The sequence below is a fragment of the Nuphar pumila genome, chromosome 8 (genome assembly GCF_984573655.1).
Source record: "Nuphar pumila chromosome 8, dmNupPumi1.hap1.1, whole genome shotgun sequence".
NCBI lineage: Eukaryota > Viridiplantae > Streptophyta > Magnoliopsida > Nymphaeales > Nymphaeaceae > Nuphar > Nuphar pumila.
The window spans coordinates 122,489,553-122,506,249 of record NC_143256.1 but is presented as its reverse complement, the minus strand read 5'-3'; the positions used below and the strand labels follow the sequence as shown (position 1 = coordinate 122,506,249).

Below are 16,697 nucleotides of genomic sequence, written 5' to 3'. Positions count from 1 at the left end.
TAATATTATATTATTATATATATAAATACATTTTTAATTTCTTTCTTTTCTGTTTTTTTTTCCTTTATTTTTATTTTTTGTCTTTATGTCATCTAGTTCAGTTTGAACTAGAATGACTGTTGCTAGTCAAGTCCTGTCCAAACTTGACTAGCAATAGAGCTGTTGGACTGACACAGTCCAACAGCTCTTAATAGAGCTGTTGGACTGACACATTCCAACAGCTCTAAATAGAGCTGTTGGACTGTGCCCAACAGCTCTATTGAGTCCTCTTTCAGCTGTGTATATAAAGGGGTGCAGCCCCTCTTGTATTTAACTCCAATGCTTCTTAAGCAATTGGTTTTTCATATCAATAAAGAATACATTTTTATTTTTATTTTGTTTCCAGTTATACCCTTTTTAAGGGTTATGCTTTAGTGTCATTCTTGACACTTGCTCTTGTTAATCAAAGCTCGTGTTTCGAAGATCCCCATTTCATTTCACGGAGATGTTCACTAAATCACCAAAAGTGGACACTCAAAAGAGTTTCACCAAAATATCAAAATGAACACCCACAAAGGAGGACAAAAACAAAAGTTAAAAAATAAATGTTTTTATTGATCTCAACACATGCAAGTAGCATACATTTGATGTGGGGCTTGGCCCAATGTATATATATATATATATATATATATATATATATATATATATATATATATATATATATATATAAAGAGAAGAGGGCCATAGGGAGTCTTTGGGACCCCAAGGGTTCCTTATGTTGACTAGTCATCATGTGTTGACTAGTTCAAATGCAACAAAAAGAAAGAAAAAACTTAACAAAATTCCTAGTTACATTATATATACATTTACATTTTTTAACATTTATGAGGGTTGAAATATTGGTACATTATAGGTCATAGATTTTTCAATCCCTGCAAAATCTTACATACGTATTGGAATAACATGATCCAAGCACTCATTTCTACTAACCCAAACATGTAGATCACATCTGGAGGGTAAGATGTGCAAAAAACATTAAAAAGTTAAAAATATTACAGTTTTTTACGAGAGGGTTCCTTACCCATGAGGGCAGCAAATACTAACCCTATATATATATATGGAACAAAACAATTTTGATGAGGCATTTTAGAGCTCAGAGATGATGAATCTAACCAACTTACTTTATCCTCAAGTAACATGCAGAGATCTGTGGCAAAGCTTCATCACCTTCCCTGCATTAAATTTACCAAGCATTAGAGGGAAAAAAACAGACTCAATAGAAAAATGCTAAAACCATAATGCCAACACAATTTTCTCAATATTATTTCCTAATAGAGTCATCACTATTTGAGTGATTAGAGAACTTCCTCACTGGTTATCAGATGCCACAAGGGAGAACCAAACAGGACTGATTCTTCTTTCGCGTTTTATGCGGGCAGCACTAAGCATGGTTTGAGATGAAATGCCCATCTCCCTTGACATAGCTGGCCGCTTCCGGCTAATTACATGAAGTCTTCTAGCTTTACCCAACCCTGAACGGGCAGTAGTGCCTTTCTTATCATCCTGGAGTTTTGATTTACGTGCATGCTCCTTAAACTTTGCCTTATGAATACTCAGAGCAGTATCAGGATCATCAGGTCGCTCTGTCTTGACAGCAGAAGCCTGAAAGTTTGACTTAAAAGACTTTGGCCTAGTTGCAGCTTCAAATAGACAATTCAAAGGTTTCCAAAGGCCAGCTTTTCCAAGATGTTGTTCTGTTTCATTCTCTGTATTGCTATTACAATTGTAATTTGATGGCTCTCCATAAGATGGATTCTGCCAAAATTTCATAAGTGAACAGTTATGTATAGTTTTTGACAATTTAATGAATACACAGTAAGCAAAAAGCGTAAAGTCTCAGCTTCCAATAGATCCAATTCTTTGCTATGTAAGCCACATTTTTTAATGAAGGTTTTTTCGTTCAACCTACAGAAAGCTTTCTTGGAGAAACATAACTAGAGGAAACCTTATCCACTTCATTTTATATTGCACAAAGATGTCGCATTTGAGGAACCATTGTACTACAGAAATGGTGAATCTTGGAGCACAGAAATGTGAGAAAGGATGGAACCAATGTGTCATTCAACATAGTTCAAATGTAACTAAGCAAAAAAATAGTGCATATGAAGTCTATACAACTTGCTTACCAACTAAAATATGCCATAGTTCATTACGTACCTGCTTTCGCGTGATCTCATCAGGGGTCTCATGAGAACATGAGCTATCGTGATGGTCTTCTGCATTCTCTGCTTTGGGTTTCATGGATTCATCCTTAACAAAGTTGGATCCACGCAAAGAAGCAGCTCTTCTAGCAACAGATTTAGTTCTTCTCCCAGTTAAGCCAGTTTGTGTTGTTACACGAGGGGTGCTAATAACCAATGAAGAAAGAGACCTCTCTTTTCTCCTAATAGGTAATGTAATGGAAGGCATAGTATCTGCTGCATTAGCCTTGCTCATTTTGAGAGGAAATATTTTGTTTCTCACATCTTCTAAATTATGATCTGGCCTGAAACACGGAAACACTAGTGCTCAAAGATAAGAAACAGGATGATCATATCCCAGAAGCAATTCATGAATAAACCCAGAGACTCCAACAGGAAAACCATATCCAGCGGGAAGAGAAGAAAATGATGCAAAAGCCCAACCAGATTCATTTTTTGGCTAATCATGTGTGCTAAAAACCTGGGAATCATGTGATTGACTTCTGGTCATGGTAATGAAAATGTAAATCCCATAATGGCATTTTACAAATCAATGAACTGACTTAACTGAAACAGGCTCGCAAACAGTGACATACATACTGAATACTGGCAAAATCTTTTGATGGCAGTGAAGCTGTTGGGTTTTGTTATAGTTATGGATGATATCATAGGAGTTCCATGTAAAAGAGGACATAAGAATGTTGGTCAAATTAATGCTACGCAGCAAGACGAGACAAATCGTCTGAAACCCGAGAAAGTAGCACTATCTATGTCACAAGGATTCGGCCAACCGGGTGCCGCACCCGCGTCAACGCGATGCGACGCAGGTGCTGGTGCGGCACCCGGTGAGGTCAAACCGACCCTGGGTGCGGTCAACGCACCCTGGGTCTTAAGTGTCCAATTTTTGGACTTAAAAAAATCCCGATGAAATGTGGGGGGGGGGATTAGGGCAAAAAAAATTTGCCCCCCCCCTTCCGACCCCGACGCATCCTCCTCTTCTCCATCTCCAACCCAGCAAAGGCAAGGCAACTCCAGTCTAACGTGGTGATTTCGGCACAGCCAGGAGGTATGTCTCCATTCTCTCTCTCTCAATCTCTTTCCCCTCGTCTCTCTCGCTCTTCTCGGCTAACCCCCCCCCCCACTCTGTGTACCTCTCTCTCTCAATCTCTCTCCCCTCGTCTATCTCGCTCTTGTCGGTTAAACCCCCACCCCCTCTCTGTGTACCTCTCTCTTTCTCTCAATCTCTTTCCCTTCTCGGCTAAATACACGCCCCCTCTCTCTGTGTACCTCCCTCTCTCTCCCCTCGTCTCTCTCGCTCTTCTCAGCTAAACCCCCGCCCCCCTATCTCTGTGTACCTCTCCCTCTCTCAATCTTTTTTCCCTCGTCAATGAAACAAACATTTCTTTTTTATGTTTGAGCATTTTTGCTAACTTCATTGATGGGAATTTGATGTTCATGTAGATTGTTTCTTTCCTTGTTTTATAAGTCTGTGCTTTCAGATCTCAGTTGCTTCTAATTGTTTTGAAATGTAACGTAAATCAGAGGCTTGTATTACTTCTATCTAACGGTCCTCAACAGCTCCAAAAACTTCAGTTGCAGGTGTTTGCTTAATCTGAATCTACAAATGTATTATCTATAACTTACCTAGTGGAAAATATGTACTTAATGAGGTATTTTTATTTTTACAAAAAGTCAGCCACTCATACCGCACTAGAAGATGATAAAAGATCGAGGTTTTTTCGTTTAAATCAATTTAATCTGAAGCTTAGTTTCCAGTAAATAAGTGATGATAAACACATCTCCAGTTTCAGAATAGCCCAAATCCACTGCAACTATGTTTTTTGTAAGTTAGGAATGTCAAGAGATTTTAGTTAGTTCGTGTGTCTACAAGTTGCACGGTTGTGTGGATGTGTTTTTTTTTTCACAACAATGGCAACAAAGGTACCTTGGTTAGCGCCCTATATGCGTCTTAATTTGGTTAGGGTTTCAAATCCCCTTGTAAACACATCTTTTTTTAATTAATGAATTTGCAAAGTTAATTCTTCAATAAAGATAAATAGAGGGATTTCATAAAAAAAAATGCCCTCTAAGAAAAATATAAATCTTTATGATTAATTGGTTCACTCAATAGAGGGGTTTCAATTGATTGTGCTTTTTCTGGGTACTGATTTTGTCAAATTTTTTAATTATTCTTGTGAACACGAGTGAAAGATCCTTTTTTAGTTTTTATTTATTATATTTTTATTATTGCTAAAACACAATTTTACGTACTATATTTTTTAGAAGAAAAGTCTTGTGAATGCATCCAAATGTATAACTTATTGACCTTGCACTCAATATTATCAATCTTGATTGTGTGCCTAATTGATTTTAATATAATAAATTTTTTGTTTTCAGGACAAAAATGATGGATAAAGGGAAAGGACTTGTGTTATCCTCATCCCCACATGCAAGTTCTACTGTTAGTGTTGCTGGTAGTGGTACTTGGAGTGTTATTGCAACGTGTGATGATGAGAGGCTACTATGAGCACATATACATAAGCTTGTAAAAACTAAAGAAGGTGGTAGAAATAAGAGATTTCGATGCAAGCTTTGTAAAAGAGATTTTATTGGGTCTTCCACAGAAGTTAAGGCTTATTTGTTGAAGACTAAGTCACAAGGACTCGACAAACTGGGTGCCGCACCGGCATAGATGCGACGCGGGTGCGGGTGTGGCACCCGGTACGGTCAATGGGACCCTGGGTGTGGTCAATGCACCCAGGGTCATTTATGTTCATTTTTTGGACAAAAAAATGTCTGATGAAAAGGGTTGGGGGGAGGAGGATTAGGGCAAATTTTTTTTGCCCTAATCCTCCCGAGTTTTCCTCCTGAAGTCGATGCCTTCGCCGACGCTGACTCCTCTCTCTGTCTCTCTACGAGGGCCTTCTGTCGGCCTGAATCTGGCTGACGACCTGCAACCACCGTCATCGTGTTGTCGACACGTCGCCGGACCTTCGTCGCGTCGTCGGCCACCGCTGTCGACACCGTCGCCGGACCTTCACTGCATCGTCGACCTCCATCGAACCTTCATTGCGTCTCAGGTGTGCCTCTCCCTCTTTCCGGAGCTCTCTCGCTCTCTCGAGGCCTCTCTCTCTATCTCTCTATGAGCTCCGCCGTCAGCAGTTTTTTTAGTTTCTGATTCATTCTCGCAGTAGTTTTTTTTATTCATTCTACATGACGCAGTGGGTTGTTTTTTATTGTCTCCATGATACGTTGTCTAATGAAATTGAGATTTTCTTTATATGCATTGAGTTAGTGTTGATATGATGAATATGTTGTTGGGAAGCGACCTTTAAGGCATTCGAATTAAAAGATGTCATAATTATACTAAAAGATGTCATTAGTATAATTAAAGATATGTATGAAGGAGTAGTAACCAATGTCCGCACTTGTGGAGGGATGACAACAAATTTTCCTATAACGGTTGGGTTACATCAAGGATCTGCTTTAAGCCCTTTCCTATTTGTTATAGTGATGGATGAGCTTACGAGATCAATTCAAGAAAATGTGTCGTGGTGTATGTTGTTTGCTGATGATATTGTTTTGATTGATGAGTATATAGCTGGGGTTAATGCTAAGTTAGAATTATGGAGACAGACATTGGAAGCAAGAGGTCTTAAGTTGAGTAAGAGTAAGACAGAATATATGGATTGTAGGTTTAGTAAGCAACGAAGTAGTCATGTGAGTGTAGTGAAGCTTGGTGAGCAAGAAATACCGATGGATGATTGTTTCAAATATTTGGGATCTATCATTCAAAAGTATGGAGAAATTGATGGAGATGTAAATCATAGGATAAAGGTTGGGTGGATAAAATGGAAAAGTGCAACTGGAGTGTTGTGCGATCGTAGAATGCCATTACAATCGAAGGGAAAGTTTTATAGGACGACTATTAGGCCCCCTTTACTATATGGTACAGAATGTTGGGTTGCCAAGAGACACCATATTCAAAAAATGAGTGTAGCTGAGATGCGTATGCTTAGATGGATATACGGAAATACAATAAAAGATAAGATTCAGAACGAGGAGATACGTAAGAATGTAGGCATTGCACCCATTGAAAATAAGATGAGAGAGAATCGTTTACGATGGTTTGGACATATTCGGCGAAGGCCTAATGATGCTCCAGTTAGAAGGATGGAGAAATGGGAAAATATATTAGTTAAAAGAGGACGGGGTAGGCCTAGGAAGACATGGATGGAGATGATAGGAAAGGATATGAATGCTTTGAACCTCACCGAGGACATGGCATTGGATAGAAATGATTAGAGGAGAAGGATTCATGTGGAAGACCCAGAATGATTTTCTTTTTTGGTTCATATCGCCGACCCCAATTGTTTTGGGATGAAGGCGTAGTTGTTGTTGTTGTTGTAGTATAAGTTTGATACCAGAGATGTGTATCCCTTGCCTAGAGCCAAAGCAGGAGTCTCCCTGGTGAACAAGGAGGGGAGCCAAGTTCAGTTTCAGTCATCACTTATGTCATCCCCCATCTTCATTCCCCTTTTAAATCTTATGATGCAAGTTGTTTTGATCAAATCCGACCCCACAGATGAATCCAACATAGTCGATTTAATGAGAAACAACCCTTGGATCATATATTTTGAGCGACAAAATATGATTTTTTAAATCACAAAATCTTGTGTTTTGTCAATTGTTGATTCTTGAGTTATCAAAAAATCTTGAACACAAGTGTCAGATTTTGGTGATTTAAATGTTGATTTTCACTCAAATGATGTAAGATCACATTTGTGGAGTCTGATTTGATAAAAACAACTTGCAACAATGAAATCCCAATGAGGGATATGAAGATAGAGATGATATAGAGTATGAGTGGAACTGATTTGGCGGCCAAGGGGTTTTAACCACTTAGGGACAGGTCCTAATTGCATGGTTTAAAAACTGGCCGAGTTAACCTAGTGACTCGGTTTCACTCAGGCATTTACTGGGTCAACCCAGAAATGAACAAAACTTTGCTGAATCATGGGCTCACTCGGCCGAGTCAGCTGAGTTTTAGAATGACTCGCCAAGTCAGCCCATGACTCAGTTGAGTCATACATATATAACCATACTGTTTTCGACCTTTCCAAATGAGAGACTTTTTTTTAGAGAGATTTTTTAAAAAGTACACTTTTGATAGAAAACATTTTTACAGGAGGAGATGGAGGAATGGAATTACTTCTTTGGCTTTCCTGCTTTGCATTCAATATTATAAATCTTGATTGTGTGCATAATTGATTGATTTTAATATAAGTTATAACTTTTTTTATGTTTTTAGGACAAAAATGATGGATAAAGAGAAATGACTTGCGCCATCCTCATCCCCACATGTGAGTTATGTTGCTAGTGTTGCTGATAGTTGTAGCGAAAGTGATGATGCGGGGCCACTATGGGTACATATAGATAAGCTTGCAAAAACTGAAAGAGGTAGTGAAAACAAGATATTTCGATGCAAGCTCTGTGAAAGAGATTTTGTTGGGTCTTATACAAGAGTTAAAGCTCATTTATTAAAGATACCAGGACATGGAATTTCAGGATGCAGAAAAGTTGATGAGGCAATGCGAAGACAATACAAGAAAATACGAGAAGAGAAAGACAATGAGTGATTCTTGTGCAATTAGTGTGTCATTTGGAAGCCACCAAGAAGATGCTAAAAAAAAAAGAAAAGTGGATGTAGGAGGAAGAGGAACAATAGCAGCATCGTTCAATACATATGGAATGGACGAGATTAATAGAAAAGTAGAGAGGTATTTTTATTCTAGTTCACTCCCATTTAATGCAACTAGAAATCCTTATTGGAAGGATTTAGTCACTTCTTTGGCAAATTGTAATTTGAGTGGTTATGTAGCTCTAAGCTCAGAAAAACCACGAACCACACTTCTTGCAGAAGAGAAGGCAAATGTGGAGAGGTTGCTAGATATTAAAATATTCATGAGAGCAAAATTGAGTTTCCATTATTTCTGATGGGTGGACAGATATTCAAAGGCGTCTACTAATCAATTTCATTGTTTCTTCGCTTAGTGACTCAGTATTCTTGAAAGCAGTTGATGCATCTGGCGAATATAAAAATGTGGAGTATTTGAAGGGGTTGTTTATAGAAGTCATAAAAGAAGTGGATGATCAGAAAGTAGTACAAATCATTACAGACAACGCTCCAGTTTGTAAAGTACAACATTGAGTTTGGAGAGTGAATACCCTCATATTTTTTGGACTCTCTGTGTAGCACACAGCTTGAATATGGCCCTCAAGAGCATCTGCAATCCCAAAGAAGAAGAAAATTGATCAGCATATGTTTTATGTTCATGGATTGAAGATTTAGAAAGAAATGTCAAAAACATTAGGAATTTTATTGTTAACCACCATCATGCTAATGCTATATTTAATAGGCATTCTGACCTGAAATTATAGAAGGTCGCTGAAACACATTTTTTGTCCATCATTGTAATGGTGAAGAGGATTAAGAAAGTGATGAATGCTTTGGTTAGCATGATAACTTATGAAAATTGGACATTCTATCGTGTTGATGATGATGTCAAAGCTCAAGAAATTAAGAAATCCATTATTGATGATGAGTTTTGGGACAGAGTCGTATACTTCCTTCAATTTACACAACCTATTTGAGAAATGTTGAGAGAAGTTGATAAGGATGAGTCAATGCTTTACAAAGTTTAGGAAATGTAGGATAATATGATTGAAAAAATACAAGTTGTAGCTTTCAATCATGAAGAAAAAAATCTCGCATTTGATGATTCAGAATTTTTTAACCATATTCATTCAATTTTAGTCAGAAGATGAGATAAGAGCAACACTCCTTTGCATTGCATGGCACATTCTCTTAATCCAAAATATTATGCAAAAAAGTGATAGAAAGGTGGTATTGGACGTGTCCCTCCAAATTTAGACTCGGAGCTATCAAGACATAGAATATGTGTATGACAAGACTTTATCCAGATGCACATATTCTAAATCAAGTCACACAAGAGTTTGAAAAAATTGCATCTTCGAGATTATATAGACAAGCATTACTCGCGAGAGAGGAAGATAATATAGATTCTATCACATGGTGGTCAACATTTGGATCAGAAACACCTCTTCTCCAACGTCTTGCATTGAGATTGTTATCTCAGTCTGCTAGTTCATCTTGTTATGAAAGAAATTGGAGTACATATTTTCAAATTCACAACATGAAGAGAAACAAACTCACCAGCAAGCGTGCAGAGGATTTAGTATATGTTCATTCAAATCTTCGACTACTTTTGCGAACCAATGATAAATACATGTACTAATTTGCTCTCTTAGTTATTTGACTATTTCTTAGTTTTTCATTTAAATATACTTGTATTGTATTTAACATTTTCAAATTGGGTTTGTAATGCAGACAAGAAACATCTAAATTTTGGGATGTAAACCTAGAAGAGTGTGACTTAGAGGGAGAGCATGATTTCAACATTGCAAACATGTATTTATCTGAGCCCAGTCTTCCTTCTTATGATGCATTTGATGATGAAGCAGAAAATTATTAAGATCAATTACTTCATCGTCATATACATTGTAGGATATACTTTTGGTATGTAATTTAATTCTTTTCTGCTTTACTTATTTGATTGTTTCTATAAAATATTTAGGTTGATTTAATTATGGTGTTAGTTTTTATGATGTAGAATAGAATTGTACATTGTTAATTTGATTTATTGCATGCATGATGAATGATATTATGATAATTATTTTTTATTTCATTAGTGTTACTATTGTTAACTCTTAAAACTTAAAAATTATATATATATATATATACTATTTTTGCCGCACCCCTGCACCCAAGTTTTTTGAAAGTGTCACACCCCGCACCCGCACCTGCACCCGCACCCGCACCCGCACCCGCACCCGCACCCGCACCCATGTGACATAGGTTGAAGATATCAGGATATGACATTTTAGGATACAAAAGAGTTGATGAGGCAATGCGAAGACAATACAAAAAAATACAAGATGAATATTAGAAGAGGAAGACAATGAGTGATTCTTGTACAATTAGTGTACCATTTTTAAGTCACTAAGAAAATGCTCAAAAGAAAAGAAAAGTGAGTATAGGTGGTAGAGGAAGAGGAATGATACAAGCATAATTCAATACATATGGAATGAAGGAGATAGATAGAATAGTAAGGAGGTATTTTTATTCTAGTTTACTTCAATTTAATGCAGCTAGAAATCCTTATTGGAAGGATTTAGTTACTTCACTGACAAATTGTAATTTGAGTAGCTATGTACCTCCAAGCTCAGAAAAACTACGAACGATAATTTTTGTAGAAGAGAGGGCAAATGTTGAGAAATTGCTAGAGATTAAGAAATATTCATGGGAACAAAATGGACTTTCCATTGTTTCTGATGGGTGGATAGATATTCAAAGGCATCCACTGATTAATTTCATTGCTTCTTCGCTTAGTGGTTTAGTATTCTTGAAAGCAGTTGATGCATCTGGAAAATATAAAAATATTGAGTATTTGAAGGGATTGTTTATAGAAGTAATAAAAAAAGTGGGTGATCAGAAAGTAGAGAAAATCATTACAGAAAAAGTTTCAGTTTGTAAAAGTGCAGTAATGAGTTTGAAGAGTGAGTATCCTCTTATTTTTCGGACTCCTTGTATAGCACTGGGCTTGAATCTAGCCCTCAAGAGCATCTGCAACTCCAAAGAAGAAGAAAAATTACCAGCATATGCTATATGTTCGTGGGTTGAAAAATTAGAAAAAAAAATTGTTATTAACTACCATCGTGCTAATGTTATGTTTAATAGGCATTCTGACCTGAAATTGTTGAAGATTGCTAAAACATGTTTTGTGTCCATCATTGTGACGGTGAAAAGGATTAAGAAAGTGAATAATATTTTGGTTAATATGGTGACTGATAAGAATTGGACATTCTATCGTGTTGATGATGTTGTCAAGGCTCAAGAAATTAAAAAAAAAAATCATTGTTGATGGTGAGTTTTGAGATAGAGTTGTATACTTCATTCAGTTTACGCGACCTATTTAGAAAATATTGAGAAAAGTTGATAAGGATGAGCTCATGCTTCACAAAGTTTATGAAATGTGGGATAATATGATTAAAAAAATACAAGTTGTAGTTTTAAAGCATGAGAGAAAAAATCCTGCATTGGATGATTCATGATTTTTTAATCATATTCATTCAATTTTAGTCAGAAGATGGGATAAGAGCAACACTCTTTTGCATTGCACGACACATTCTCTCAATCCAAAATATTATGCAAAGAAGTGGCAGAAATGTGGTGTTGGTCGTGTCCCTCCAAATTTAGACCCAGAGCTATTAAGGCATTGAAATATGTGTATGACAAGACTATCGAGAATCACATATTCTAAAACAAGTCACACAAGAGTTTGAAAATTTTTCATCTTCGAGATTATATGGACAAACAATAATAGCGAGAGAGGAGAAGAATATAGATCCTATCACATGGTGGTCAACATTTGGATCAGAAACACCTCTTCTCCAACATCTTGCATTGAGATTGTTATCTCAACCTGCTAGTTCATCCTGTTGTGAAAGAAATTGGAGCACATATTCTCAAATCTACAACACGAAGAGAAACAAACTTACTAGCAAGCGTGCAGAGGATTTAGTATATGTTCATTCTAATCTTCGACTACTTTCGCGAACCAATGATGAATACAGGTACTAATTGCTCTCTCAGTTATTTGAATATTTTTTAGTTTTTTTATTTAAATATACTTATATTTAACATTTTAAATTGGGTTTGCAGACAAGGATCATACAAATTTTGGGATGTAAATCCAAAAGTGTGTGACTTAGAGGGAGAGCATAATTTCAACATTACAAACATGGACTTATCTGAGCAGTCTTCCTTCCTATGATACATTTGATGATGAAGCAGAAAATTATTAGGATTCATTAACTCATTGTCATATACATTGTGTAGGATAAACTTTTGGTATGTAATTATGTATTGTTTGCTTCTTTTATTAGTATGTTGTATAATTTACTTCTTTTTCTGCTTTACTTATTTAATTGTTTCTATAATATATTTAGGTTGATTTAATTGTGGTGTTAGTTTTTAACTTTTATGATGAAGAATAGAATTGTAGATTGTTAATTTGATTTATTGCATGCATGATGATGAATTGATTTGATGATATTATGATGATTGTTTTTTATTTCATTAGTGTTATTGTTAACAATTAAAAATTATATATATACCCTCCCGCACCCTAGTTTTTTTTAAAGTGCCGCATCGCCGCACCCGCACGTATGTGACATAGAGCACTATCTATTATGGCTTCTAAACATGTAATTGCACATGATTAGCAAAAGATATACAACATTGAACTGAAAACCTATGTAAAGTAAGTTGGTCAAAATGCACCATTGACTAAAATGTGAATACCTTATACAACAATCTTTGAAGCGATTGGAAGAGAAAGAAAGATCATTCAATGGTTCATCTTCTTTAAGATACAAAATCAACAAGCTACAATTTTTTATTCCTAACAATTGTTAGCTAAAATGGACATACAATACCAATATCAGAAGTTATTCAAGTCAAAATACTTTTAACATGTTATGACTTCATGAAGATAAATATTCCATATCAACTGCACTTCTAAGGTAAGTTGAATAAGATAGCTGGACCAGTTAGAGTCACACTATCTTCAAAAATGAAATACCTGAATTTCTAATTAATAGCATGGAGAATGGTAGCTTCTAAAGGTCACATTTTGAGGGGAAATGTCTGCTGAACATGAAATCCTTTAAGAAAATGCCATGCAAGGTCCTGTCTTTGTAATAGATCTCCCTAAGCAGGATGTTCCTTAAAAGCGAGTTACCAATATATAATTATTTCACTTATATTACATGAAGAATTTGGATCACATACCACAGTGCCAAGAAATACTTAGGAATGAAACAGTAACACCCGTTAAAAAGAAAGGCATAAAAAACACAAGTAAAACAGAAGAAGCAAGATGAGGAAGAGCTACCTGAGCTTCTCCACAGGAACACAACCCAGATCAATATTGCAAATAGGACAACAGTCTACCTCCTCATCGGTAAGCTTTTCATAAATGCACCTCCTACAGACTAGTTCAAATTGAAAGCAAAAGCATGTCAGAATCAGCATTGGTACCATCTCTATTGTTGCAATTACATAATAAAGAACATAAGGTTCATGGAAACAACACAGCTTCATTATCTAATCCAAGCCATACTACTAATAAGCATAATGAACAAAGAAGGTTCATTATCCAATCCAAGACAAAGTAATAATAAGCATGATGAAAAAACCACGACTATAAATGACCAATGTAAGAAAGTACATGCACACTCACATATCCAATTTGATGATTTTCACATTCAACTGCAAGTTCGTCAATTGTTTTAATAAAAAGTAGATTGGCACCATGGTATATGATCTTTGAGATCCAAGATGAGTAAGAGATAACAAGTGAAGAAGTTAAAATACATCTTGGTGGACACTATGTTATTGAAATTTAGAGCCTAGACTTTTCAAAAAAGTATCTTTTCCAAGTCATCAGTCAGATCCTAAGATGGACAGAATACGAAACTGGATATCAAAAATCATTGTGCCCAAGTACGTTTTGTAGGATAACAAGTCATCCTCATGTTTTTTCTTATTACGCGCAGGCTTATGGCAACGTCTGTAGAATGCCAACCTTCTATAAATGCGCCTAAAATGCTTTTATACATCCTAAAACTGAGCAAATTATAGATATAATTTCTTTCCACATAATGGCTAAATCCTCAAACTGACACCCTTCTTTTTATTTTATAATATTCACTCACCAAGCCTTTTTAGGAATGATCCCCATCAATTTGGTCACTTATGGAACCTGAGAAATCGGAAAAAGAAAAGTAATCTGCAACAATTTTACACTGTTTTCTTCCGTCTGCGGGAAAAAACCAATTTTCTTGGTGCTTATTATTAAGAGCCTTCAAATGTGCATGCCCCATGAACACATCAAAGTGGCATTTCCCCATTGCCATGCAAAGAATGCATACCTATGGCTCACGAGTGCATGCCATGAATCCTATCCAAATATGCATATGCCTAGCTTTAACATACACGCAGTCAACTAATAAAAGCTCTTACCTTCTGTGTGTGTGCGTGTGTACATGGAGAGAGAGAGAGAGAGAGAGAGAGAGAGAGATCCACATCTTAAAAGCATGGATACGTTCAGATATTGTTACCTCTTATTAAAAGAGTAAGGCAATCCCCAAATCACAAGCATGGAAATAGATGCATGATTTCGAAAGAATGAGTGCCACCAACATATTCATGCAAGAAGCCAGAGAGACCCCGAATCTTACAAGTATGAAGGCACTCCGATATGGTGGTGGCCTCCCTGAGCAGTTTCTTGCAGAGAAGGCATGTCATGCAAGCAGCAAGGGTCACCCTCCGGACTTTCACCACCTGGGTCGTCATCTACACGCCACCAACTTCAGAACCCACAAAGGTCTCATCTTTCCCTACATCTTGTGACTATTTCTCACGACGAGAAGGATAGACTGGTTCTGCCTCCTCTCTCAGATCGATCTTCCCGCTTTCCTCCTACTGTTTGGTGGCCGAGACTCTAGAATCGAAGAAAAGAGGGGCTAAAAAAGAGGGCAACTATAAGTAGTAGGAGCCACAGAGAGAGAGGCTGCTATAGATTCAAGACGGGAATTTGATGGGGGTTAGTCGAACTGCCGAATTCAGAAATGCTTGCTGGAAGTGTGCTTTTTCATCACAATTGGGAGACAGAATGATGGGAGCTGCAGTGTAGCGCTTAGAGAGAAGAAAAGGCAAAAACCAAAAAAGTCTTTGAGAAAAACTCTATTAATGCAACGGGGTTGGTGTGAACTGCAATTTACAAAACATTATATGGGTTTCCATAATATATTTGTGAATTTGTAGTGTTTGCTGCGGAAAAGTTTTATTAATTTCATCCTTTGACTTGGTTGAACACTAGAAGCAGTCAACGACCAAAATGGTTTGGGATTAAACCGAGCCTTTTTTTATTAGCAAGCTGGTATTAAACCGAGCCCTTGTGTGAGCCCTAGATCCAAAAGATTTCTAGTCTCAAGACCCTCAACTTTCAATCATGACTTTCTCTGTCTTGGTCTCAAGAGTTTGTTAGACCTGTTCTTTGACACCAAGTTTGTCAAGTTGTGCAGTTATTTGTTTTTTAGTGTGAGGAATACTCTCATGTTATATTTGGTTTCTTCATGATTTGACATGATCATTCTCTCTCAAGGGAAGCCCTTTACTTTATAAGGGCTATTTTGGAGGGAAAGTGCTTCCCCATGGGAGAGGTATGAACCAATTTTGACAGAAAAGTTACTTTTTGCATTTATTATGTGTCTTACCAAATTTCTCATGAACATGTTTATTTCATCATTTCCACCAAAGAAGCCCGATTTTCTAAAAAAGAGTCCTTCTTTCACAAGAAAGGGCATGAAACAAATGCCTCCTTGTGCAAGTTGGGTGATAAACCCCTATAGATTTGAACCTGAAACCCTTTGGTTGTGATAGTGTGACCATGTCTACCTCGTTCAACCTCTGTGAGATTTTGAACTCTAAACCTATTTAAGCTAAAGAGCATCAAAAGTTTTTTTTAGGGGGGGAACTTTTTTTAAATCTTAAATATTATAAAAGCAGAATCAAGGGCATCAAGGAAAAATGGATGCTTTATGACTTTTTATCAATTGACATTCTTGGATTATGTAATGAAAATTTTGTATGGGCATTTGTAGAGAGCTTTGATAAAAAAAAGGTGTTACTTACATGGCACATTATTATTTTTCAAAAATTAATTACTATTTATAACTGCTCTACCGCCTCTTTCTCTCTCTCCAAATCCCCTCCCCCCCTTCTTAATAGATATAAACTGAGGACTCTCTCTCTCTCTCTCTCTCTCTCTCTCTCTCTCTCTCTCTCTCTCTCTCTCTATATATATATATATATATATATATATATATATATATCGAAAATGACTTTCTGCCTCTTTTTAATGGTCATAAAATGAAAATATTTTTATAATGTTTTAAATTTTATCAATATGTTTATGATTCCATTATTTTCCCTTTTAATATTGATAAATATGTATGGTTTAAAACTTTTTTTTTACCATTTATCTTGTAGGGCCCAGCCATATGGGTGAGCCAATTATCTAGTTTGAGTTAAGTACTTAATGTGAATGTCCTTCGTTACAAGGTTGAAGTGGCAGATGCTGCAAGGGGCTGGGGCCTTTGTTGCTAGACATGTGGTTAAGGTTCGATTCACATGGGTGCCACCCTTCTGTGCAAGCCAACACCCAGCATAGGTGTTAGGGACAAGGGTCCTAGTTTCAGAGTTTTGTGCCGCTGGCACGAGGACTGTAAGTATGGCAGGCTGAGTCAACACGGTCAGGTCTTCAAGCC

General features: G+C 36.7%; 1 protein-coding gene across 2 annotated transcripts in view; it reads right to left on the bottom strand.

Annotated features, from left to right (window-relative positions):
* The window catches only part of LOC149830511 (E3 ubiquitin protein ligase DRIP2-like), a 35,541-nt gene extending 20,448 nt beyond the window's left edge, over positions 1-15,093 (bottom strand). Inside the window, exons 1-5 of one of the 2 annotated variants that reach the window (XM_090016558.1) lie at positions 14,607-15,093; positions 13,259-13,358; positions 2,197-2,524; positions 1,352-1,794; positions 1,161-1,211 (exon numbers count right to left, since the gene is read on the bottom strand). In XM_090016558.1, the coding sequence (XP_089872684.1) occupies positions 1,161-1,211; positions 1,352-1,794; positions 2,197-2,524; positions 13,259-13,358; positions 14,607-14,721 (1,037 nt within the window). In that variant the 5' untranslated portion in view covers positions 14,722-15,093. The remainder of the gene's footprint in view (positions 1-1,160; positions 1,212-1,351; positions 1,795-2,196; positions 2,525-13,258; positions 13,359-14,606) is intronic. The other variant, XM_090016559.1, reaches the window with a different exon arrangement.
* Between the last annotated feature and the right edge of the window lie 1,604 nt (positions 15,094-16,697).